Below are 27018 nucleotides of genomic sequence, written 5' to 3' on the forward strand. Positions count from 1 at the left end.
GTCCAACTTTGGCTCAGGTCATGATCTGGCAGTTCGTGACTTCCAGACCCACATGTGGCTCACTGCTGTAGCCTGTCAGCACAGACCCCGCTTCAGATCTTCTGTCCCTCTCTCTCTCTGCCCCTCCCCCGCTTGCGCTCTCTCAGAAATAAATATTTTTTTAGAAGTGCAAAGCTATCAAAATATCAAGAAGAAAACATAAAACAAAACCTACATGACCTTGGGGTTTTAAGACACCAAAGCCAATCCACAAAAGAAAAAAACTGGTAATGTGAACTTTATAAAATTAAAACTTTTACTCCATGAAAGACCTTGTTCAGAGACCCAAAAGGCAAGCCTACAAACTGCAAGAAATAGTTGCAAAACACACATCTGATAACAGATTTGTATTCAAAATACATTAAGAACTTTCAGAAAACTCTCAGAAGTCAACAATCAGAAAACACACAACCTAAATGAAAATGGGTAAGGATCTGAAGAGACACCTGGCCAAAGAAAATAGACGGATAGTAAATAAGCATACAAAAGTATGCTCTACATCCATGTATCATTAGGAAATTCCAAATTGCTACACACCTATTAAAACTGCTAAACTCCAAAAAAATTTTGACAATGCCAATTGTTAGAGAGTGCAGAATGAGAAGAACCCTCCTTCATTTGGGGAATGCATGTGCAGCCACTTTGGAAGTGAAAACTAGTGACAGGAAACCCCACTAAAATGAAGGTCTAGGAAGGCTTGGCAGGAGAGACTCTCACACCTACCACTCTACATCAATTGCAGACCCAACAGGACCCTTTTACTATCCTAGCAGGAGGAAGAAAGGTTTCCTCCTCCCCAGACAACAGCTCAGCCAATGACAGACTGTCACAGGTCAGCCAATGAGAAGCCACTACACATCAAGCCCCCAGTTTACTCCAGTGAACTTTCTGTTTAGGACAGTGCCTCCCAACTTCCTCGGTTTCCTCTATAGAAGACTAATGCTCCTCTGCTTTGTTCCGTGTGCTTGCTTATGGTTTTGCCTAAGCTCGCTTGTCTTGGATTGAAATTCTCAACTATTCCCAAATAAACCCGTTTTTGCTGGTAAAATAATTGGCGATTTCATTTTTAAGTTTAACAGAAAATAGTTTGGCATTTTTCCCCAAAGTTAAACAAGTCTTGCCTTAAGAATCAACCATCATCACACTTCAGGTACTCACACAACTGCTTTGAAAACTATTTCCAAACAAAAACTCACATGCAGCTATGCACAGCAGCTCTATTTGTAATGGCAAAAGTCTTCAAGAAATCAGGATGTCCTTCAAAACATGAATCCATAAGCAAACAGGTGCATCCATGTGAAGGAAGCAGAATATGCCACCATGCCCAAGATAAGTCTCTTGGGCACAAGTATTATTTGGGGCTAACTGATTTTAACAGACAGAAGACAGAGGAGAATCTCTGAAAACCGAATAAAAGTTGTCCTTTGGTGAGAACAATTTACACTTACAAAGGAACCCTCCATTTGTAACAAAGTCTCTGGACTTAAACCTGATTAACAACCTTACCCCTCATATACTCTTGCTTGGTCTGAGAGCCTCCCTTAATTGGCCTTCCGACTACTGAAACATTCCAAGTGATTACTTCAGCCATTTTGGGAAGTTCATCAGTTTTCCTGAGTATGTCCCACGTATACAGGATGTATACACGCAATTACACTTCTGTTTTTCTCCTGTTAATCTTTTATCACAAGAAGTCGTCTCAGCCAAGAACCTAGAAAAGTAAAGAAAAATTATTTTTAGTCACCTATACATGCAATGCACTACTACTCAGCAGTAGAAACGAATGATCCATCACCCCTTACAAAGACATGGATGAATCTTACACACATTTTGCGAAGTAAAAGAGTCCAGTCTGAAGAGGCTACGTACTGTATGGCCCCGTTTATAGGACATTCTGGAAACGGCAAAACTACAGAGATGATAAACAGATCATGCAGTTAGAGTTCAAGGTATTCCGTATATTTTAGTGATAGGTATGTGCCACTACGCATTTGGCAAAACTCATAGATGTTTCCAGCCCAAAGACTACATCATGATTATTCCAACTGAATTATTTAGGATGTGGGATTGTCACAAGATATAATACAGAATGTGATACATAATCTAACTGTACTAGAAATGTATGAAGAAACTCACTGTAGGTGCCGGGGCAGAAAGTGCTAACCTAAGCAGCTTTGGAAATGAATGAAATGTGTACTGAAAGCACATAAACAGTGGACTCTATAATATTCTTCCCCATGATACATAAAAACTATCAACATAGGGGCCCCTGGGTGGCTCAGTCGGTTAAGCCTCCGACTTCAGCTCAGGTCACGATCTCACAGCTTGTGGGTTCAAGCCCTGCGTCGGGCTCTGTGCTGACAGCTCAGAGCCTGGAGCCTGCTTTAGATCCTGTGGCTCCCTCTCTCTCTGCCTCTCCCCGGCTCACACTCTATCCCTGTCTCTTTCAAAAATAAATAAACGTTAAAAATTTTTTTTTAACTGGGGCACCTGGGTGGCTCAGTTCATTGAGCGTCCAACTTCGGCTCAGGTCATTACCTAGCGGTTTGTGAGTTCGAGTCCCCCATCAGCCTCTGTGCTGACAGCTCAGAGCCTGGAGCCTGCTTCATATTCTGTGTTTCCCACTCTCTCTGTCCCTCCCCTGCTCACACTCTGTCAATCTCTCAAAAATAAACAGACATTAAACATTTTTTTCTTAAAGTTCATTGGAGATGCCAACAGAAACCATCTCCTAGCCTCGTCCTCACTGCCCCAAATTGTCCCGAAGCTGCAGGAGCATCCTGCAGCCCATCATCCCCATCGAGATGTGGGTCTGACTCTGAGGCCAGGATACGTTAGGATCTCCTTCAGGCCAGAGAGCCCGGTTAGGGTGCCCCCTGCTGTCCGCTGGGCTGTGGCACAGGGAACACCCGACTCACAGTTTAGCCCCTCGTGGCACATCCAGTTAATCTCTGAAATTCAGTGCCACGATTTGGAAATTCCAACTGAGATAGAGCCCATCATTCCGGTACCTTGACTGGGAAAAGAGGTTTTTTGTTTGTTTGTTTTTTTAAGTAAAGGTCAATTATAAAAAAAAAAAATTCCATCTATCTCTTACATCAGTGCTATGATCTGAATGTTTGTTTCCCCCCAAATTCATCTGTTGGAATCCTAATGCCTGATGTGATGATGGTAGAACAGGATGCCCTTGGGAGGTGATTAGGTGAGGAGGGTGGGGTCCTCATGAATGGGATTACTCCCCCTATAAGAGACCCTAACCCATCCCCTACATGTCAAAAGAGGAGAAGTGTGCCACTACAAACAGGGCCCTCACCTGACCATGCTGGTACCCTCATCTCAGACTTCCAGCCTCAACAGCTGTAAGGCATCGATTTCTACTGGTTATAAGCCACCAAAAATACCAAAATACGGTTCCGTCTTAGCAGTCCAGATGGACAACGGTCAGCAGCCAGTCTGATCCTGAATACTAACCCCTAACCTTGTCCCTGAACGCTGGGCCCTTACTTCTGATCTCTGGCCCTCACCCTGACCCTAGATCCTGACACTAGGCCCCAACTCTAGCGCATGGCCCTGGCACCCCAACCCCAAACCTTAACTCTAAACCCGAAATTCTCACCATCACCCTAACCCTCACCCCTTGCTGCCATGGAAGATATGTGACCATTAACCCAATTATCTTTTAACATTTTCACAAAATAGGAAAACTGTGCCAAGAAACTAACCACAAACATGCTTCAGACACATACTCTCTCATGGAGTCGTAGCTGTCACTTTTCTGTTTTCGCCATCCAAACTAGGTGTGTTTTTTTTTTTTATCTTATTTTTGAGAGAGAGAGAGAGAGAGAGAGAGAGAGAGCACGAGCTGGAGAGGGGCAGAGACAGAGGGAGACAGAACGCGAAGCAGGCTCCAGGCTCTGAGCCGTCAGCATAAAGCCCGATGCGGGGCTCGAACTGACAGACCATGAGATCGTGAACTGAGCCGAAGTCGGACACCCAACCGACTGAGCCACGCAGGCGCCCCTAAGTGTGCTTCATTTAAAATCACGTCTTCCCCAAGTGTACCACCATGGTACAGAATGAAGCCATAACACAACAGTGAAAGAAAACACATGATTCTGATAAAGAAAAGGTTTATTTTTAAAGATTTTTGGAAAACATGTAGTCAAGAATTTCAATCCCACACAGGAAACACAAGCCATGCCAAGAAGGCTGAAGTGCCTGAACGAGGTTTATCGACAGCCTTTGTATTTACCCAATGTGTATCTGCTCATTAAAATCTTGGTTTCAAACTTCTGGCATTAATTCCCTGAAAGGTCCAGACTGGCAAAAGCATTCTTACATACACAGTTGATTTTTACACTGCATCCTTGATATTTATAAATTTGACATTTGCTGTGTACGTGTCTGTGGCTTTACTACTTTCAAGACACAAATCACACACAGAAATACATACTCCTCAGAACATAAACGTCCACAGCTGTCTAGAAAGTGGTTTACAATACAGAGGTTACAGGCCACACAGACTATACATAATCCATCTGTCGGGGAACAGACAGCAGTGCATCATCCTGGACTCTGGGGAGGGGCACTGCGGCCCGGGAAAACCCATTTACAATTCTTCTCTACGTGTATAAGATAAACACCAAACTATTTCACATATATTACATCTATATATATTTTTTTAACCAAATTCTGGTTTAAGTATCGCAAACAGACAACATGTAAATACGAACACAAATGTTAGCAAAGGTCTAACCTATGTAGGGAAAAACATGTCTTATGCACGGTGAAGAGGCTTTACAGTCTAGCGTGAAGGCAAATGTGATTTAAAAAATAAATAAAACCCATGTACAATTATAGGAAAAGAACTTAGTCAAGCCACCCAGTGTGACAGATTTCACAAATATGTATTTGACCTTATGCTCCGAATGTCCGTGGATCGCAGAGATCAGTACACTCCGGTCAGCGTGACGTCGGCACAGAGGTGCGCACCACTAAGTGATCTCAAGTCCTCACGTAAACGTAACCTGGGCGCTTCTGAGACAGTGACGCCCAGCCTTCCGTTAGAAGCCAGGTTGAGAACAACTGTGAAGTAACTGTCTTTATAAAAAATTACATTTCCAGATCTAGGGCAACAGACATATTTTCCCAGCTCTGCATGCACATAGTATCCTGTAGAAAATGATTAAATTACTTAAAAAACAAGAGAAGTTTAAGAATAAATAAATAAATAAATAAATAAATAAATAAATAAGCAAGCAGAACTCGGTTCAGCTGGTGAAACCACAAAGACACACTCAAGCTCAGCAACACCGGATAAAATCAGTCATAAAACCTGGATGACTGATCCCACAGCAGCACTCTGAGTTTGGGTCTACCGTTAACATTTGATACCACTGCTTTCTTCTTTGGGCACAAAAAGCAAGTTTGAAAAGAACCAATGTTTTGGAACTTGGTAAACACAGAAACCTGTCAACACAAAGGGCCTAGAGAAGGTAGAATCCACAAGTCCCTGGGGGTTAGACTGGTGTTATTCTAATGCAATGGAGCTACTAAAATACATACATTTGTTATTAAGAAAAATTAGAAAACTAACACATCTTCTTCTCCGGAATTATAAAAGATAAAATCTATTAATCATTACTTTAATGTGATTACAGAAAAGTAGCCAACTGAAGGAAAAAAGAAAAAACAGCACAGGTTGTTGTGACATTGTCTCCAATGTATTTCCTGCAGTCTTAATACTTCCCACCTGTTTTGAGGACCGAGCACATCCATGCCCTGGACACCCATTAACACACTCAGGTTGCGTCAACAGTCATCCCCACCGTTGGAGTAAAAGTAAGGCAGGTCACTGTGCACAACGCTCGCTTCATTCTTGAGTATTTTCTTTAAGGGATTATCTGACACTGGTTCTTCTAAAGGTAAGAAAAGGCGTCAGGAAGATATTCCTTGAATTATTTTGGAATCCCAGAAAGACATCTGGCAGTTTGATACTTTTATTCCTCCTCCCCCATCACAAATTTCTCTCTTTTACAATTACAGTGGACAACCCACATACAATCTAATTACATTTATTTAAAATAAGGGAGAGCTTTTCAATAACGCTCCCCCCATCCAGAGAACTAAAAGGGTTAGGGGAGCTCAGCGCCAGTAATTACGAGGCTGACACCATAAAGTGCTAACTTGGACACAGGTGTGTCACACCCAGAAAAGATTTTACACACTTGCAAACTTGCACTTTCACTTTTTCTAAGCAACACAGGTTCCTTTCAACTTCAGTCTTCGTAGGTTATCTTGAGTGGGAGACGGTCACCAAAGCGGTCTCTGCAGGCAGACGTCAGAGTTTCATCAGAACAAAAAGCAAACACCCTTCTCAAGAGATGCTCTCCCTTCTGAGAAAACCTTCTTCTATGCACTTTATGTTTATCAGATTATGTTTACTGAAATGATACCACTGAATGGAGATTCTACAGGAAAACCAAGAACGAACTAAAGACAGGAAGGTCGAGAGGAGAGCACTTTCCTTCCCCACGGCACGTGCCCGGGCGACCCCTCGGGGACAGCAGGCACAGCATCAGCTCTGCCTCGGTGCCCTCACTTCTCCCTGTAATAGAGCAAGTAGTATTTCAGGGGGTCTGGCAGAGGGAGGCTCAGGACCTTCTCCCGTAGGAAGTTCACCGGTGGGGCTGGCTTGGCTTCGGGCGGGGGGGCTCTGTCCTCCTCCCGCGACTCCTCTTCCAAGTCCTCGCAGCTGTTGTCGTCAGAGGGGCTGGAAATCCGACTGGCAAAAACCTCTTTGTCCAAAAAGACGATCGTTTCCATTCGACGGCGGCGCACTCTCCTTCGTTTCACCCCCGGAGTGCTCTTTAGTCCGTTTCCGCTGCTGCTCACCGTTTCCTGACGAATGACCTTTTTAATGGTGCCCCGGATGGCGATGCGAGCCAGGTCCTGGAGGCTTCGCACGGCCAGCGGCGCTGCGAAGCAAAGGAGGAGACGTGTCAACCTTGTCTGAGAGTGACCTGGACAGCACAGAGCCCTAACCCTGGGAAGTCTTCACGTCACTGTCATTCACTGGCGTATTCACAGAACAGGCACGAGAGAGCGTTCCTGGCAAAGTCGATTAGTTAGTGCTCTAGTGCGCATGCATGTGGTCCTTCTCGAAAGATATTTTCAAATACATCGACCCTGAACTTACATAAGCAAGCTCGAGATTGTCTGGCTATTCAGTCAGAAGCAAGGGAAAACCCTGGGCTACGGTGTTTTGCTTCTTGGACAGCCAGGTTCATTATTCTATTTACGTATTCATTCGTGGGTTCTAGCTCATCCAGTGGAAACACAGAGGATGTAGGGCTCCAGAATTCTTTTGTCTATCTTAATATTTTCACAGTACTTTACAAATTGAGTATTAGTTCCTCTTTTTCGATTTAAGCAGAGAACAGCAAATCCAAACGTTTTTAGTAAGTACAAAAACTCCAAAGCACACTGAGGAAAAACAGAATCTGGTGATTAGCGCAGGCTCAGTTTAATGCTCAATTTAACGCAGGCAGCACGCGCATGGCAACAGAAGAGCTTTTTTCTCAAGGGGAGAGGAATGAGGGGCTGTGTGTTTAAGTACATTATACTGAAAGGCAGCATCACTTCTTTCCCTCCAGTACCTAGCTTCTGCCAGAAGAGATGGCCACCTACAATCTAGGGGGCTCTGAGATTGTCCGTGACATTTATCACCCAAATCAGAGAGGCCTGCACACAATCCCGTGCGAGGCTCACTGTTCCACAGGAGCCCTGGAAAGTGCTCTTACTGGAGGCTCTCAGCACCTTCTCCCCTTTGTCCACACCAGGCTTCCTCTCCTGCTCAACTGTCCCCTCTCTCGTCCGGGACAGGCTCCAGCACTCGCCCCACTCCGCAACACCGAAATCACGACTTTCCGTTCAGCGCGTCCTGCCTTCCCTTCCCTTCCCTTCCCTTCCCTCTTCACGGGCTGCTGCCACTCAGTCTGCTGAACGGACTCCTTCACAGGTCACCAGACCTCCAGGACTCACATTCTGACTTCCCTGGCTCCCCCCGAGGCGCCCACTTGCAGGGAACTAACCAGGCCCAAGCCTCTCCTGTGAGCTCCCCCCTCCACCCAGGCCAGTGGTGTTCCCTCACGTGCTGATTCCCACCACTTCCCCCTCTCTGTGTGCCTATCGATCTCTGTTTCGGCATCCGTTCTGTGGCTTCGAGTAACAAAGACCGGGCAACGGCTCCTAGGGCTCTGCTCCAGTCCTGACTGGGGTCCCAAGCCTCCCACAGACCCACATCTACAACAGATGCCGGACACCTCAGGCTCCACATCCTTCCTCAGAAAGGCCCTGTGTGCCTGCCCCTGAGTCCCTTCCACTCTAGAGGCCACTGTCTCCATCGACACAACTTTAGGAGTCCAGAAAACTCCAGCCCAGCAGGAAGCAGTTACAAACAACTGGATTGTTCGCTTCAGGAACCCTAAACATCACATGATTCTCCGTCATCCAGCATTTGCTCTGAAGCGCTAGCCTCAAAGCTGGCATCTCCAGGTGCCCTCCATGTTGTCACAACTTTTTTTGAATTTTTTTAGTGTTTACTTCTTTTGTGAGAGAGACAGACAGACAGAATATGAGCAGGGGAGGGGCAGAGAGAGACACAGAATCCCAAGCAGGCTCCAGGCTCCGAGCTGTCAGCACAGAGCCCGACGCGGGGCTCGAACTCACGAACCGTGAGATCATGACCTGCGCCAAAGTCGAACCCTTAACCGACTGAGCCACCCAGGCGCCCCCGTGTCACCACAACTCTTACCCAGATCGGATCAAGCCCTCACACCAAGAGACTTGTCTTCAACACCCCGCCCCTGCCCCCCCCCCCCCGGGTCCCATAGATACTCCAACTATGCCCTCACCTCTGGTGCTACTCAGGTAGCATTCTGGAAGGGAGTGCTCCGGCCAACTGCGAGCAATGTTAGCTTATCCTGGTGGGATTTTCAGAGAGCCTGCATGTGACAAAATCACCCTGCAGCCGGCCACAAGGGTAATCAAGAAGGCAGATGCCCCACATCTTTTAGTTGTACTATCTGGTGGCTCTCCACAGCCTACATGCTAAACTCATGTCTAACCTATGTACTGGGCTGGCGTCTCCTGTACAGCCTCACTCAGACCACACCGGGGAGCGGGCATGTGGAAAGTCCACATCAGCCTCTGCTCATGCTTTTTCTCCCTTTCTTCTCTCTTCAGAGAATTCATTTTCACCCAGAAAGACCAAGCACAAAGAAAGGTCCCATCCTCTGCCTGGTCCCTCTCAGGCACTGTCTATATTCTACTGTTGTTTGTTACATTTCAAGGACCACATCTATGGCATGTGACCTCCACTTAGCAGAGACAAAGGCGGAGCATTACTATTCGATAAACGATTCCTCACAAATAAAAAATAAAAAATAAAATCCTGCAAGGAATTTGCCAACACATGTATTACCTTTGGGTGGTAAGATCATGGTTACTATTTTTCCTTTTTGTACATTTTCCGAATCTTCTAAATGATCAGAATGCAGAAACCATGCTGAATAGTTTTATTTTAAATAAAGTCATTTGCAATTCTCACTGCTATGTAAATTTGTTTAAACTAGAAAACAGTATTTGGATGAATGCCAGCCCTGATGTTTGCTCCTTCTAGGTCTACATCCTGAAGGAGTTGCAGGCCTAGTCAAGTCAATGCTCCTCAGCAAGCCTCCCACCACACACCAGCCAGCCGGCTGAGACGTGTGCCCATGAGGTGGCCCCAAGGAGGACAAGGTCCCATGACTCAGCAAGAGCCCTCTGGCTCGACGGTACTGGGAACACACTCTCTCTGGAAGAACTTTCCACGTAGCAGAATTAACTCCCTTTTGTGGGAGTCTTCTGCTTCCAATGGCATGACCAGAAATAACTCCTGTGGATTTAAAAGAAGGCCAAAATAACCTAAAATAGGCTAAAAACAGATCATGATTTTTACAATACGTAAAAAACCATTTGTAAAACTGTAAGGCTTCAGAATCCTCTTTAATATTAAAAGGCTCCTTAAAAGTTTTCTTTCTCTTCAAATTCTAACGAGATTTTTTAAAAGATCTGAAAGGTAAGTGAAGATCTTTGTACTTACGTAACTGGACAAGTCTTGATTTTCCTGTCTCTGAATGACAGGGCTGGATCAGAGGAGCAAAAGAAACAGCCAGAATCTTTTTGGTTTCCCAAGCAGAAGGACCAGTTCGTGTTATCTTAGTCAACTATCCCAAAGAGAAAATGAGAATATTCAAAAGATTTGGCTACTGTTAGTTTATATTTAACCATTCCTACACGTAAACTAAAAAAACACAGATACGCTAACAATGAAAGAACCTGACATCAGGGGCCCCTAATGTGATGTGGCAGGAAGTACACAGTACTTATTAAAATCTTTGCAAATATGTTTCGCCTGAATACGTTCAAAGCTTCTAGACCGAATTTCTGTTTACAAGAAATACATACGTTAGAGAAAAGAAGTCAAAGGATAACAAGAAGAGACAATCAGATGAGATGACTTCCCAGGACTGTCTGCAAGAGTCCCTGCTGGGGGCAAAAGTAGGGCGGGGGGGGGGGGGGGAACATCCTAAAGTCAAAGTCATTACAGACACTCCTGACCACCTATAATGCTTCAGTTTAGACTGGATACCAGGCTGTTGTTTCCAGAACAGAAACAATAAAAAGACTTTCTTGCAACATGACCACACACAAAACAACAGCTCCTGTTACAGTTTTGCCATGACTTCCTTGAAGGTGACGATGCCATCTTGGGTATGTTGGAGCTTCTCCTCACTACGGTGTTTACGTGAATTTCTATGTGACATCACCACCAAAACACACAGATTTGCAGTGAATCGCAGTATTAGAAGCACAGGAAGAGCCTAATTAGACCACATGGCCCTCCTGTGTGTTCTGTGTAACCAGTGTCTAACGACCCAAACAGGTGACAGTACTATTTTTGCCCAGCTTTGGCATGCTGAGATTATATGCTCTCTTGTCTAAAAATATCTAAGCCAGCAAAGCTTCTGAAAACTAAGATTCTATGTCATGAATCTGGGAACTGAAAGCATTAAGTGGCCATGTACTGGGTAAACAGGTCGCTCACATTCCTGTACCCCAGCATAAACTTCTTCTTCAAAAACTTTTTTTCAAGGAGAAATTCCAGTTATGCTAAACACCAAACATTTAAATATAATCCGTCAATAATGTGTGAACCCTTCAGGAAAACTGTAAATCCATATTCTACATTCCAGACGAGGAGACAGATACTGAAAACATGTCCATAATCCTCAAATTATTCAACATGTAACACAATTCCAATAAAAGGTCTGAAGTATTTCTGTGATGCAACAAAGATTGCTAAAATAATTTAAGTACAGACGTACTTAAAACAACATTCTGAGAAAGAAGAGCAAAAACGGGGACATCCAGCCCTGCCACATACAACAACCTACTAGCAATGACAGCAACAGCAGGTGGGACTGTCAGCAGGTGGGACAGCAACAGCAGGTGGAGGCGCGGATGGCTCCTCTCCTCTGCTGCTGACAGCGAAGCTGCTGGAAAGGCAGCTGGCCAAAGTCAAAACACAGAGTCTCCAATCAAGCACCCGGAAGAGGTCATGGGTATGGACAAAGACTAAGAACGTCCACAAACATGGATATGCACAGCCTTGTCACAGCGGCCCTGCTTGGAAACAGCAAGAAGCTAGAAAGAGCCGAACTGGCCACCAAAAAATCACATTCTCATACACCACCAAGAAACGTTTTTAAATAAACAAAATAAGGACAAAGAAGAATTTCTACTTATATTGAACACCAAATACCTAAAATGAACGATAAATGATGTATAAAACTTACAAACTATCAATTCCCATTTCATATGTCTGGATAGGTGCATGGGATGGAAAAAAAGTGTGCATATCTTCACGTATGAAAAACTGTGTTTGCTTATATAGTTTTTGCATAAACACATAAACTGAAAACAAACAAAATGGTTACCTACAGGTGAAGTAGAGGGAACACAGAGGGGAAAAAATTCTGTGAGTATTCATTACTTAAACTTTGGAATCTTATAAATGTTTTATCAAGTTACAAAACCTAAAACGGCAATCCCTAAACATTGAAAACAAATGAGCTGTGAGTCAGGCTGATGGTATAACCTCACAGGAAAGCACTATTTCCAGTGACTTTAAAACATGTTAATTTCTACATCCCTAGTGTAATATAAGGGCCAAAGAAGCTCCCCACCCCCCAAGCCCCCGCCCACATCTTGACCCAGTTTCAGAAATCAAATTCTTGGTGCCGATGCTGTGGATAAACAAGGAGCTGCATAGTCGAGGACTGGGACTTTCAAGCATGGCAGACCGAAGAAGTCAGAAAAACCCTCTCGTCCTGACTTCAAGATGGAAGTACCAATATAAATCCATGGTGTATTTTATGTCCAAAAAAACCAAACCAACAAAAAACATAAGATTGCGTGTGTGTGTGTGACCTTCCTAGCTCCAGAGTTCCACTGGAAAACTCACCCAGCATCAAAGATTCCCACAAAGGCCCCACCTGTGTTCTCTAAACACCAATTCCCACTGAACTTCAAATTAACAGAGATCCTCAGAAATGGCTAGCTCCAACTTTGTTGTAAAAAATATACATATGTATACAAAGTGGGTATGGAACATCTTTTCTTACCAGAAAGTAACAAAACTATCACAGACTACTGAAATTGTATCCAAGCCCAAGAGCCAAGCTGGAGAGGTCCCCACGGGCCAAGACAGGACATGTTAAGCTTCATTAAGAATGGCGTCATGATTGGGGCGCCTGGGTGGCGCAGTCGGTTGAGCGTCCGACTTCAGCCAGGTCACGATCTCACGGTCCGTGAGTTCGAGCCCCGCGTCAGGCTCTGGGCTGATGGCTGAGAGCCTGGAGCCTGTTTCCGATTCTGTGTCTCCCTCTCTCTCTGCCCTTCCCCCGTTCATGCTCTGTCTCTCTCTGTCCCAAAAATAATAAATAAAACGTTGAAAAAAAAAAATGTTTAATAATAAAAAAAAAAAAGAATGGCGTCATGATTAAGATATTAAGTACGTTTATATCCATTAATTTACACCGACACTAAAAATCAAATAAAATCTTATTAGTCACCACCTTCAGCAGATGCTGGAGAACCAGATTATTGAGGAAACTAGTAAACAAAAGTTAAGAATCAGAATGTATCCAGCCTCTCCTTCTACAGTGTGCCTAGGGTAACCAAATAAATGAAGAGGGTGTTTCTCCTTAAGTATTCCAGGTACTATGAAGTTGCAGGATACAAAATCAATGTACAGAAATTCGCTGCATTTCTAAAAACTAATAACAATGAAGCAGAAAGAGAAATTAAGAAAATGATCCCATTTATAATTGCACCAAAAATAATGAAATATCTAGGAATAAACTTAACCAAGGTAGTGAAAGGCTTGTACTCTGAAAACTATAAAACACTGATGAAAGTAACTGAAGGTGACACAAAGACACAAAATGGATTAAGGAGTTAAACATGAGACCTGAAACCATAAAAATCCTAGAAGAGAGCACAGATAGTAACGTCTCTGACGTCGGCCACAGCAACTTCTTTCTAGATACATCTCCTGAGACAAGGGAAACAAAAGCAAAAATAAACTGTTGGCACTACGTCGAAACAAAAAGCTTCTGCACACCCAAGGAAACAACCAACAAAACTAAAAGACAACCTACTGAATGGGAGAGGATCGTATTTGCAAATGACATTAGTCAACCATGAAGAAGAATGAAATCTGGCCAAGTCAGAGAAAGACAAATACCATGATTTCGCTCATATCTGGAATTTAAGAAACGAAACAAATGAACGAGGAAGGGGGTGGGGAGGATATAAAACAGGTTCTTCGAGAACAAACTCATGGTCTCCAGAGGGGAAGTGGGTGGGGGACGGGGGAAACCGGTGAAAGGGATAAAGAGTACACTTATCTCAGGGAGCACTGAATCACTGTATCATACACCTGAAACTAATGTAACACTGTTACGTTAACTATATTAGAATGAAAATTAAAAAGAAAAAAGCGGGGCGCCTGGGTGGCTCAGTCGGTCGAGTGTCCGACTTCGGCTTGGGTCATGATCTCACAGCTCGTGAGTTTGAGTCCTGCGTTGGGCTCTGTGCTGAGAGCTCGGAGCCTGGACCCTGTTCGGATTCTGTGTCTCCCGCTCTCTGCCCCTCCCCCGTTCACGCTCTATCTCAAAAATAAACAAACATTAAAAAAATTAAAAAAAAAGGAAAGAAAAAAGTACTCGAGGTACTGAATGGTGAGAAATGATGGAAGCAGAATTTACCACCCTGTATCCCTTAATGAAGTAGTGGATCAGGACCACATTTGCACTGCTGGCATCGGGTATGACGGGAGTGTATATGGACATACACTGTAATACCTGGTGAGTATCCTCGCACCCTCCCTCCCCACCGAAAGTCGAGTCAAACTGCAAACTAAGCAAGTCTTTGGATCCAATCAGCAATTTACAGCGAAAACAGAGAACAGAAGAAATATGTAAGATACCACTACAGAGATATGTAATCTCCAAATCCAGGCTGTAGGAAACCCTATCAGACAAATGCAAGGATAAAGTTAAAAAAAAAAAAAAGTTATAGATAAGAAACACTTTAGACATATATCAACCAGGGGTGCCTGGCTGGCTCAGCCGGTGAAGCATGCGACTCTTGATCTCAGGGTTGTGAGTTCAAGCCCCACGTCAGGTGCAGAGATTACTTAAAACTAAAATCTTTAAAAAGGAGAGAGCAAGATACCAACCAAATGCAAGACACAAACCAAATGTTTCTCACAAATTCCATCAGCCCTGTAAGTTGACTTTTGCCTCCAGAAAAGTTACTGATACCACAGGTCTGGGAACTCTGCTGTTTGAACTGCTCTGCGGGAGAACACAACGCTCTGTACGTGGCCCAAAGCCGATAAACGGATCTGGAGCACATTCAAATATGTCTTACAAATGCACAGTATGAAAACACAATTGTCTTGTTGAATTATGACGCTGCACACGTGAAACTAATACGTGAATTACATCTCAAAAAAAAGGAGGGCAAGAGGGAATTTGGGGGAGCAATAGAAAATGTTCTATATGTTGTTTGCGTTGTATGCTACCTCTGTCGTCACTTGTCAAAATTCAATGGATTATACAGTTAAAATTGTTCAGTTTTATTCTATGTGAATTGTACCTTAATAAAACTGACAAAATTAAAAAAAAAGATATAATCAAATGAAACCCTATTCAAATAAACTATTCAAATAAATTCTGAGATAATCAGGAAAATCTGAACACCAGCTGACCATCTGAAAACACTAAGAATTACTTGATCGTAATTTCAGGAATTACTGAATCCTACACGAACAGCACTTGGGGTGGGATTGTAAGCAGTTTTTCTTAATTATCATATCTTCGGGATTTTCTACAATGAATGGTTACTTTTTAAACAAAATAAATGCTAACATTTTAAAATTGCAGAAAATCACACAAAAATGCACGATCTCCCATTTTTATCATTTCCATTTTTCCTACTTCTTTGTGATGGAGACATTCTTCCTTAGGACCAACGCAAGATCGATTAATCTTGCTCATTTCTTACAATTTGTTTGCCTCAGTGCAGCACAATATCCACAGCACACAGAAACATGACCAAATAGCAGACTTAGACAAGGTTCATACTAAGGAAGAGACTCCTGTAGAATGCTCACTGTCACAGAACCAAACAATCAGACTAACAATCAGAATTACGGAAGTAATTTTTATGTGTGAGCCTAACAACAGAATAAGCATACTAGAATAACTGTGGAGGAGGGAAGGGAGGTGGGAGAGAGGAAGGAAAACAGGAAGAGACAGAGGGATGTGAGCACAGGGCTTACAGTGCAGGCTCCAGGGTGCCTTCCTGGGTCTGCCCTGGCCCCAGCTAGGCTGTCTTTATGCCCTGTCCCTGCCTGGGTCCTCATCTGTGAAATGGACGGAATTGTTGAGGGATACAAGGAAAAATGTATGTAAACTTCCCGGAACAGAACTTGGCCCATAGTTAAACACGTCAGTTATGAAAGGGATCTGACCTTCTCCTCCAGCGGCATGACAAGGATGCCCCCTACTTTGAGAAGACTCTTCATGTATTCTTCATGCTCTTTCTGCACACCAGCCCCACAGTACACACGATCGTACTGAGAACAATCTGGAGAAATCTCCAGGCAATTGCCAATAACAAAGGAAGGTTCACAGAAGTCAAATCTAGAAGCAAAAAATGTTTTCCGTAACTGAACTGATCATATTACAAGTCTACAGAGTAAATCTATGTTAACCACGGATTAGTTTTTCATTGAACAGCCCTATAGTGAGGTAATGCAATTCACAGAGCCTAAAGCGAGAAGACAGACTTCCAAAAAGAATTATACTCTTAATTAACAGAATCCAAGAAATTCCAAACAAAACATCATGGAAGTGAATGCCATAAGCACGACCCACGCTTAAATCATCCACCCTCCATTCATCACAGTCTTTCTTCCGTTCTTATGGACTACCTTATTTAGGACCTACTAAAAACAAGTAAAATGAAAGAAAAATACATTTGGTGTTTCCAAAAATGGTAAACTCTAAAATAAGAACTTTAATGCCTTATTTAAAAATGGCAAGAGGTAATTATATATACTACTTAAAGACAAATGCAACAATTCTGTTCTAGAAGCTATTAGATGAAAACATGTTGTCTGTGTCAGAAACACGAAAATTGAGCAAAATGAATATTCTATTTCCTTTCTCTTATTATGTTGGTGAAAAATCAGTCTTGCCCTGGTATCATAGTTAAAAAAAAAAAAAAAAAAAAAACCCTAAAGCCCTCAAAACCACAAAATATTTACAAAACAATTAGAACAGGGGGTGCCTGAGTGGCTCAGTCAGTTAAGAGCTGGACTTCAGCTCAGGTCATGATCCCACAGTTTGAGTCAAACCCCACGTCGGGTTCTGTGCCGACAGCTCAGAGCCTGGAGCCTGCTTCAGATTCTGTGTCTCCCTCTCTCTCTGCCCCTCCCCTGCTCGCACTCTGTCTCTCAAAACTGAATAAACGTTAAAAGAAAAAAAAATTTTTTAAACAAAAAATAATTAGAACAGCTATACATATACCCCTGATTCTCCTGCCAAAGTTGAATCATGTTTGCTGGTAGCCGAACACTAATAAACTCGTTTCTCTCAACTAATCAAAAGTTTAAATTGTCATTCACACACCAACCCAAGGCTAGTTAGTATCTGATCTTACTTGTCAAAGCTGTCACTGGTTCGAATGAAGAAGTCCAGCTTCTGCTTTGCATATTCTATTACATCTGAATGGAGTTCAACCCCGTGGTTCACACCAAAAGGACCTAAAAGGTTTCAGAATAAGAAAACTTTTAGAACTAGGGCAAAAATTCTTACTCTTTATTTCTATTTTTTCAATTGCAATGCACCAGATTCAGCACGTATAATTACATGAAGAAATTTGCAAGGTTTTGAGGTCTTGCTGCATTATTGGACCTAAATCAAAAAGCTAATCTTTAAATATGCAGGGTAGGCTATGCTCACCACATTGTAAATACTCATTTCTTTGACATTATTAACTCCACACCTTTCCAAAGCCTGGGCCTCCCTGCTCTCAATCATTTGAAGATGTAAAAAAAACAAAAACAAACAAACAAACAAAAAAACCAAGATCTGCAACCAGGAATTCAAGATCTCACTAATGAATTGAAGAAGAAAAATGTATTTCCAAATGAAACTGGACACAGGCCTATTTGCCATAAGAGGTCGCCCTACTCAGACATGAAAATTTTAATAATCCTCACAAATAGGTTTTGATCATCATTAAAATAAAACTATAACCAAGTCACAATGAAACATTTTTTTTATACCAAAGGAAAATCGTCAGTAATTGGAAATAAAGCTGTAAGAAAAGGTGGACGCCCACTTAACGATAAAGTTTTTGCCTCCGTATAGAACTGCCTCCAGATGAAATCTACGGACACAGACAGCTAGGGGAGTCTCTGTTGTGGGAATCCGTTTATAGGAAGGTCAGCAACAGGCAACGCTCATTTGTGATCACGGAGGGCCAAAGAGTGCTCTCCTTTCTGGAGGGGGAGGGGCAGCATGACAGCCACCGGGGTGCCGATTCTATTCGGAACTTTGTGCCTGCAGGAACGTGAATACTTACGTACAGGTTCACCAAGCCCCACACCTCACACCTGTTTGTGTACCAGAGGTAAGTCACACTGCCATTATTAGAAGCTTCCGTGTGAAAACCAACGGGGCATGTAATACCTTATTCACTAGACAGATGGACTGAAGTCACAGTGCAGCACCTAATACCACAATCCAACAGAAATACGGAAAAATCAGCAACCATCCGCACACCCGTACTGTTACATTTTGCCACCTGGGCTTCCCTGGCCCCTGACGGCACTACAGCCATGCCAAGCCAAGGCTTCCCTCTCCTCCGCCTGGACAACTTACCTGCGACTCTCTTCTCTCAACACCTGTCATACACACAGCTGCGGCCAAAACATTCTCTCATTAAAACACACCTTACTTGAGAAGTCGCATTTTCACTCTTTACAACATCAAATCCAAATTATCTAACTTCAAGACCCTCTGCCCAGTCGCTGACTTCCACCCCCACTGCTCTCAGGCTGGCAGCATTGTACCGGAATCCAAGAAAACCTTTCTCTACCTTCCCAGTCGTCATAGTTTCATCCGCCCCCTGTCAACACCTATTAAATAGTTCATTCTAATAACACATAGGGGACATAGTTCCCAAGAAGCTTAACACCAAACACAGTGTTAATCCATAGCTCCTGACCCACCCCAATAACAAGACGATTAAGAGGGGAGGGGGGGACACAGAGCAACAGTCAGGACGAGACATCAAGGGCGTGGCACTACACCCAGACCACAAGGCCCCTGATGAGGGCACTGCACTCCCTAATCACACTGCACTTTCGGGTCAGTGGGACAGGAATGCGGCAGAAAGGGCAAAGAGTTCAGGGCCAGGTGGAAGGGCAGCTGAGGCCAAAAACGTCAGATGAAAGACTCCAGACCTCACACCTGCAAGTACTGGGTGGCCACCATGGCCTTCAGCTCTCCAGCGATGTGCTTGAAGCAACGCTAAAGGCCGGATGAGCTGGAGAGAGGCCCAGGACACGTGCTGTCGGGACAGAGGTATCGGTCCAGTGCACGCAGCCTCCTCCCTGCAGATCCAAGATGTCTGTGCAGCAAAGGAAACTCTCCAGTCACCTCCTTCAGATACATCCAAGCAGTACACAGTGTCCTCTACAGCCCCCCAAAACTTCCCCCCCTTCAGGTCTCTCTCTCCCCACTGCAACATCTAGTTACATTCCCAGCAAACAGGGGACTCAGAGAACACAAGCCATTTCTTTATGACTTCTAGGGAACGTCCAGTGCAACAGGTCACCTCAGGCTTACCATATGCCCTCTTTTCCTGAGGCTCTTAGTTATTTTCAATAGCGTTTCTAACCTAGTCAACATGATACCCCATCCCCCTCTCCGCCAAATATCGTATCATCCTTAGCTCCCCCATTTTCTGCTCCACTGAAGGGAACTGCCCTTCACTAATACCAGAATGACACATAACCTGGGGTCCTGTGCAAAGCAGTTTAAATCCAAGACAAAGTACGTGCAAAAATCATTTAGCTTTAAAGAACAAAACAAGGGGCGCCCAGGTGGCTCGGTCAGTTAAGGGTCAGACTTGCTCAGGTCACGATCTCAAAGTTCACGACTTCATGCTGTCAGCGCAGAGCACTTCACCATCGCCCGCCCCACTCACGTGCTCTCTCAAAAATAAACAAACATTAAAAAAGGAAAAAAACAAAAACAAAAAACCACATTTAAAAATTTGAAGATACCAATCTATAGCCTGAAGTCAAATGATCAGTCTCAAAACATCACCAAATTCCCAAGCCTATAAACTTATAAAGATACCAAAAATCTTGGGGTGCCTGGGTGGCTCAGTTGGTTACGCGTCTTGAGTCCGGCTCAGGTTATGATCTCACAGTTTGTGAGTTCAAGCCCCACATCGGACTCCATGATGACAGCAGAGTCTGCTTCAGATCCTCGGTTCCCCCCACTCCCGCTCTCAAAAATAAATAAACATTTAAAAAAAAAAAAACAAAAAACAAAAATTTCATTCCATACCCATGAATACCAACTGTTACTGCTAAGATTGTCTGTAACAACCGCAAAGAAACAATGTCGTGGCCTGAACAGCGATGGCTCTCGCCTGAAATCTCCAACTAAGAATCTCACACTGGTTTGACCAAGAGGTGTGTGCGCACAGGCACGTTCCTGATATTCCTTAGCGGGTCTCGTCACGACGCCTGGCACCTGGGGCCTGTGGTCCAGATGCCACCCTCTCACACGGACCGCTACAGCAGCCCCAGCCCCTCTTTACAGCAATCTTTTAAAGCACAGGTTAGCTCCCGTTACTCATGCCACCTCACTCAGAGTAAAAACAGACACCTGAGCCCTCAATTATCAGAGAGCCCTGTTGTTTCAACAACAAAAATGCCAATTCCCATGTGCAGTCTCACAACTTGTTTGGAGAAAGAGGCAAAATGTCTTCAAATAAGATAACTTGTCCTTCCCATCCCTGGAATTTATTTACAAAGAAAAACCTACAGGTATTAACTCTTTTAGCATTAAAATAAAGCAAAGCAAGACTGCGTGGAACAATTTTAACTTCCAGGGAACTTTAAACTTAATTAGTCTCAGTTTACAGACAGAGAGACAAGGCAGGCTGTGTGACTGTGTTAATCAGGAAATCACTGTAAGGTCCCACTGTAATTCTCTAGGTCCTGTGCTGTCCAGAAGGAGGGTGCGCTGAACGGACTGCGGAACTTCAGGTGGGAGGGGGTAGGAACAGGAGGGGTCCCCGCAGAAAACTCAAAGGCCTCCCTCCACCAGCCCAGCCAATGGCTGTGCGTAAACAATCCCGGGGAGGGGGGGGGGGGGTGCTCAGAAGGCCAAGTGCCGTGAGACAAGGCCCCACACTCTCTCCAGGTTTACCTAGAATGAGCCCCACCATGGAGCTGAGGTAGCCAGTGCCGCTGCCCAGGTTCAAGAAGGAGAGGCCTGGCTGCAGGTCCAGAGCTTCCATGACTTCTGAGTAGATGCACGGGGCTGAGAGGTGGATGTTTCCATGCTTCCATGCCAGGTCTTTATACGCATTTTCTTTAAATTCTTCCAGATAATAGTCTGCACGGTCGACAGCTCGGAAAGCCTGCTCCACCAGCTCAGTCCGGATGTACTGTGCTTCTTTCAAATTGTCTATCAGTTCATCGTTGTCCTCACCAGCACTCACAGCACCTCCCATCGTCAAGACCACACTCAGGCAATACTGCAATGGAAAAAGTTTCCAAAGAGCTGTTTACGGAACAGGTAATAGCCCAACAGAGTTTCTAATAACAGCCAATTTCGAATTCTAAAATAATACACGTGGAATGTATTTTGTCGGTACCCACCCACCACCCCACCCCAAGGATGCCAAATTCAGAAGGTTAAAAACAAACCAAAAGTTATGTATGAAATTCCATTGTATCCATCCAGAAGTAAGTTTGTAGTTCGTAATATCGAATGAATCCAAATGACCCTGAGGTACCTAAAACATATTTGACAACTGAAAAACATCATTTAAGTATGAATTCGATACTTCAGTACAAATTGTCAATCTACAAAGTCAGCTATTTAGGACTGAAATTATCTTGAATATAGATCTGCCCTAACAGGGACACAAGACAAAGTCACCGAATATAAACACAAAAAGAACACAGATAGGTCTAAAAAAAAAAAATCATGCTAATATCAGCTTCTCTTTGAATATTTCAAGTGTTGTAGATCACTTTTGGTAAATCATTCTTTAAAAGCAAAAAAGAATGAAATTAAGGTAAACAACAAATACTACAGTTACTCATTCTTATTTGAAATTAAAATTTAACTGGTGTCCTATTTTTATCTGACAACTCTACACCCCCACATACACATAAACATCAAGGCAAGCGATCCATTCAGTCTGTTCTTTTGGATATCTGGATGTACAAATTTCAGGCAAAAACACCACTAACAAAACTCTCTCACCCAACTGGATGAATGGTGACGTTTTATCGTAACAAGTACAAAATCTGTTTCCAGGCTACAGCTGCTACTAGACGTCCTACACCCCTCTGGCAGTGTATGCTCGGCAACCTCTCCACCTCTGACCAACAGAAGGTCCACTGCTTACTTTCTTCCCAGCTGCCTTCAAGAAGACAAAAGCGTGACCCCCTGTGAGCCAACTGCTAACATACAATGTTCCTCCATCTAATTCAGGGATAACATTCTCCCAGCTGAGGAGGTCTTACTTTTCCTAAACCACAAAAAATATCTTCTCCAATTTTATACTTACTCCACATAACTATTTTGAAAAGAATGACTTTACGTCACATAAAATGGTAACGTTTTACAAAACGTCTGACATAAAACTGTTGGGAAAAACAGAAACCACCAGGCTTCGTGAAGACTGACACATTCTCCGAATCAGGACAACTTCCTGTATCATAATTTATGATCACAAGGTTTATCCTCACCTCCCCCCTCCCAGTCGTTTGCATTTCTAACAGCAGAACGAGAACCATCAGCAGTAGAGACCCCATACACACACACACACACACACGCTGCTGGCGACCGCACCGGGAGAGGTTTTCCAGGAATAAAAACAAGTGACTGCACGATGAATCGTCCGCTTCTCACAACAAACACACAAAATATGTAAAACATGGGGCTTAGCACAAACGCTCTTCCATTTATGGTTGGGATCGTTCATCTTCATCAAGATTTTAGAGCTGAAGGTCATACTTTCCAAAGCACTGGGGTGGTCCAATTACTAGACTTTCACCCCATTTCAACTCGTTTCAGAGCCACTGTTAGGGTTAGGGTCCACGGCCAGCAAAGTTAGCTGCAGGGGGAGTGCTAATGAGGTCATGCTTAATCTTGGATAAGCCACTTAGTGCTGAGGTGACAGTCTACACCTCTAGTCTGGGGCAGTCATCTGAAAATTTAGGTCACTGCTTAAAAGTGGAGTTGCATTTGCTGCTTAAAGGTCTATTTAGGAAAAGGCCTGGAAACCACATATACTCCACGGAGGCTCTAACCCTGCATACAATGTTCTATCATTCTACCTCAGTATCATCATTCTATCTCCAGAAAGCAAAAACTATATATTGGGTATATTTTATTTTCCACTAAGTAACCTATCATTTATTTTCAACTTCTCCTCACTTTGAAAGTATGCAAAAGCTAGCCTTTTACTAAAAAGAGCTACAACTTTTTACAGGTACCACCTGCCAGCCACTGGAGCTCCTTTTAGTTTCACGACATGACGAGGCAAATTGAGCAGCTACTTTGCTCATGATCACACACCAGTGTGTGAGAAGAAGGCCAGAATTCAAACTCAGGGCTGTCTAGCCAAAGGCCTACGTTCGTTACCCCACACCAAAAGCAGCTTTTAAAAATTCTCAAGGGAGAAACATTCTTTAACACAAAACACATTGGTGATCTTTGCCCCAGATGACAGACTAAAAACTATGGGGCAACCCTACCTGTTGTCACCGGTGGGATGCATGGGACCATCTATATAGGGTTCGATATTGCTAACCTGCCTCCCTCACACTGGATACAATCACTGCTTATTACTGACCACCCACGTGACTTGCAATTCTCAACGTAATCCACTACTCTGGGGTAAATGGCCAACAGGACAACCTTACTCTCACAGTGCTCCTTCCAAAATCAACTGCCTGTGGACAGTGAGGAAGATGGTTCAAGCAGCAGCAGGCATGGGAAGGTCTCATGATTGACAACCAAGGAGGCTATAGCCGGGTCAACACAGCTGCACAGCTGTGACAATGGGGGCTCAGGATTCCAGTCCACACTGAGTTTGTCAGACTACACATGGAGAGTCGTGTTCCAACCTGAATATCCCTTCTTAAGGGAAATATGGACACGGTAATGTCATACGCAAAATGAGCGAAGGAAAAGGACCCTGCAGTGTAAGCCGTGAGGTTTTTCTTGTCTGTAATGCCAGTGCCTAAGTTTAGATTGGTGAGGAATAAACATTTTGCCTCCTGCCACTCAATGAGGTAGAACCAGGACACCTCCCCCCAGAGTATCCTCTATTTGAGATCAGCTCTTAGTTGATTTTGATAAGAGACCTTTTGGGCCACTTATCTTTTCTCTTCCCAAGCTTTAAGTTTGGTTGTAAACTCCCCAATAAAGATCAAGCCTCAGAAACCCCTAGGCCCTCACCCTCGACTCCAATAAAAGCAGAACCCAGGCCTGTGCTCCCTCAATCTCTCTCTTCACAGCCTCCCACTTCACTGTGTGGCCCCAGGTATGCTATAAAATTTCCAGGCTCTGTAAGTAATAAACCTTTGTTTTTTTCAAAGTTTCCTGATGGTTATTACTGAAAGGTGTCTTACAATCATAATAACCACAAGGGCCAGTCCGACCACGTTGGTTATTAATAGGCTGAGACCAGCAGAAAACAGACCTAAAACCACACCTCCTGTTGGCAGAATAATGAAAGAAACACAGATTTCTCATCTTGAAAACTAAAACTCTCGAAAGGAATACATACAGAGGGATTTTCTTCAAATACTTGAAAGGCTGCCACATATACAATATTCATGGACCGATAAAAACTGGGGCAGAACACATCAGATGGAGATCATTTCTACTAAACACACAGAAAAGCTTTCTAACAACTAGATTCCAAGTACTGCACTGTTCTCAGAACCTGGAGAGCCTCTCACCCCCAGAGACATCCCAGGCTAGGTACAGCTGAGGTGGGTCCAAGAGGTCAAGGCACTGACCCCATCACCTCAGAGGTCCCCTCTCATTCCACCTGTAAGGCTCTACTTCACCCAAGCAGAGCCACAAGTTGGGAGTTGTTTACAGGAACCTGACCTCACTGATTCTTGAAGGACAGTCTACTCAACACCCAAAACAGAGTTGTTTACTTCAGCCACTCCTCTGCCAAAAAAGAAAGAAGAAAACCATCACAGGTTTGTGACGAACAAAGGGGAAAGACAGAGATGTAGATAGCTTTTTTGAGGACAACACTCGAGCAAACATCCACCTGAGAGGCACATCCCATGGAAGAAAACAAAACTCGGGCACCCCAAGCAAGTTCTCCTTCCCCAGCTACAGACCTTCTTCAGATGCCTTGAAGTCCCGGGGCTCTGTGCCAATTCTAGTATCCCCAAGGCTTGGAAAGGCCAACCAACCATGTCACAGACTATCACCTCCTTTTTTTTCTTTCTAAAGATTTAATTTTAAGTAATCTCTACACCCATGCTCAACTGACTGAGCCAGCCAGACGCCCCTAGACTATCACCTGCTGAAAAGCTCCAAGGTAGAATCTGTTTTAAACCCTGATAAACCTTGACTTGCCTTAGAACTACAAGCGCTTCCTACTTAGTAAACTAGGGACAGATTAGATTGCACGTCTGTAGAGTCGAGCAAATCCAAGCGTGCAAGCAACGGGCACTGGGAGACCTCCGGGAAGCCCTGGAACGCTGGAGGGAGAACCGCAAGGCTCACCCCGAGACAACCCCCCCCCCACCGCCCACCCGCCCGGGCAGCGGAGCAGGGGAATGAAGGGACCCGGGCTCCTTGGAGGGGAGGTGCCGGGTCGGGTTGGGGGATGGAGGAAGAGATGTGGGAGGGGGAACCCCGGGGAGGGGAACGCTGGTTGGGGGGAGGAGGAGACGCCCCGCGGAGGGGGGAGGGGGGGAGTCGCCGGAGGAGCGGGGAGAGGGGAGACAGGAAGGGAAGGCGGCCGGGGAGGCGGGGAGGCGGGGAGAGGATAGGAGAACGCCGGAGCGGAGAGGGACGCCACCCGGAGGAGGGGTCCAGGCGCTCGGGGCCGGGAGCCAGGAGGGGAGACAGAGAGGAGGGAGGGGCCGGGGGGAGACGCCGCCGCCCGCCGCAGGCCGCAGGCCGGGCCAAGGGCGGCGGCGGTGGCGGCGGCTCTACCTCCGGGCTCGGCCGGCCCGCGAGATCAGGCCGCCTGGGCCGCGACCAGCAGCTCCTCGGGCGCCCCTCGCCCGTCCGCGGCCCGGCTGCGCTGCCCCGACCTCTGCCGCCGTAAACATCAGCCGCCCCACTGCGCCTGTGCGCGCAACGGCCCGACTGCGCGTGCGCCCCCGCCTGGCGCTTAAAGGGGCGACGGCGAGGCTGGTGGGCCCAGGCACGGTCCCCGCCGGACGACTTTCCGACCGACCGCAGGACCGACCGCAGACTGACCTCGAGGCGCGTGCGAGGCAGGAGAGAGACGCAGGGCCTGAAGATATTGGGGAGGGGTTGGTCAAAGGACAGCTGCAGGTGAGGACAAAGGACAGTGCAGGCCCGCGCTCCACCAGGCAGGGACCCAGCAAGGAAGGGCTAACCGGTGAAGAAGAAATGAAAACGCTGTGTGATGGACAGTAACTCGAGGCGGTGACTACTCTCGCTTGGGCGACACGGAAGGGACATTGGAGCAAAGGTCTGCAGGACAAGAAGGATCCGGCTGAGCCAACAGAGGGGCCGATGGCTGCAGATCGGGGAAAGCAGACGTGGACAGGAGCCACCTGCCGTGCCCACACCTGAGAGGAGGCCACAGCAGGCCTCCGGCCCACCCACCCCTACTCCTCTCGAGTAGGCTGCCAACTCCCACGCCTGCACCTGGGCAAACCCTTCACCTCTTTTCTGGGCCTCCGCAGAGAAACGCAGAGTTGGAACAGACCCCGTGTAAGTTCTGTCCCACAAAGTGAACCGTGAACCCGTACATTCTCATGTTGTGGAGCTGGTTTACATAGCAGTCTCCATAACAGACAAC

General features: G+C 45.0%; 1 protein-coding gene across 6 annotated transcripts; it reads right to left on the bottom strand.

Moving 5' to 3' along the window:
• Window positions 1-140: 140 nt before the first annotated feature.
• On the bottom strand, window positions 141-26286 carry PCMTD2 (protein-L-isoaspartate (D-aspartate) O-methyltransferase domain containing 2). 6 transcript variants are annotated; one of them, XR_006960385.1, is made up of 7 exons: window positions 25352-25892; window positions 21174-21504; window positions 17380-17482; window positions 16187-16358; window positions 10184-10307; window positions 8955-9044; window positions 6929-7016 (listed from the first exon to the last, which is right to left on the bottom strand). XR_006960385.1 is itself a non-coding variant. In XM_047069842.1 (6 exons), the coding sequence occupies exons 1-6, from the start codon at window positions 25427-25429 to the stop codon at window positions 1713-1715; spliced, it is 846 nt and encodes a 281-aa protein (XP_046925798.1). In that variant the 5' UTR covers window positions 25430-25892; the 3' UTR covers window positions 141-1712. The 6 variants fall into 6 exon arrangements, 5 of the variants coding, with proteins under 5 accessions (XP_046925798.1, XP_046925797.1, XP_046925796.1 ...); XM_047069842.1 differs by lacking the exons at window positions 6929-7016; window positions 8955-9044 and adding an exon at window positions 141-1750; XM_047069841.1 differs by lacking the exons at window positions 8955-9044; window positions 25352-25892 and adding an exon at window positions 26178-26286 and having other exon boundaries at window positions 4153-7016.
• Window positions 26287-27018: the final 732 nt, after the last annotated feature.

This window comes from Lynx rufus, unplaced genomic scaffold (assembly GCF_022079265.1).
Source record: "Lynx rufus isolate CCGP_SWC_20201006 ecotype Redwood Valley unplaced genomic scaffold, mLynRuf1.p SCAF_8, whole genome shotgun sequence".
Classification (NCBI taxonomy): Eukaryota; Metazoa; Chordata; class Mammalia; order Carnivora; family Felidae; genus Lynx; species Lynx rufus.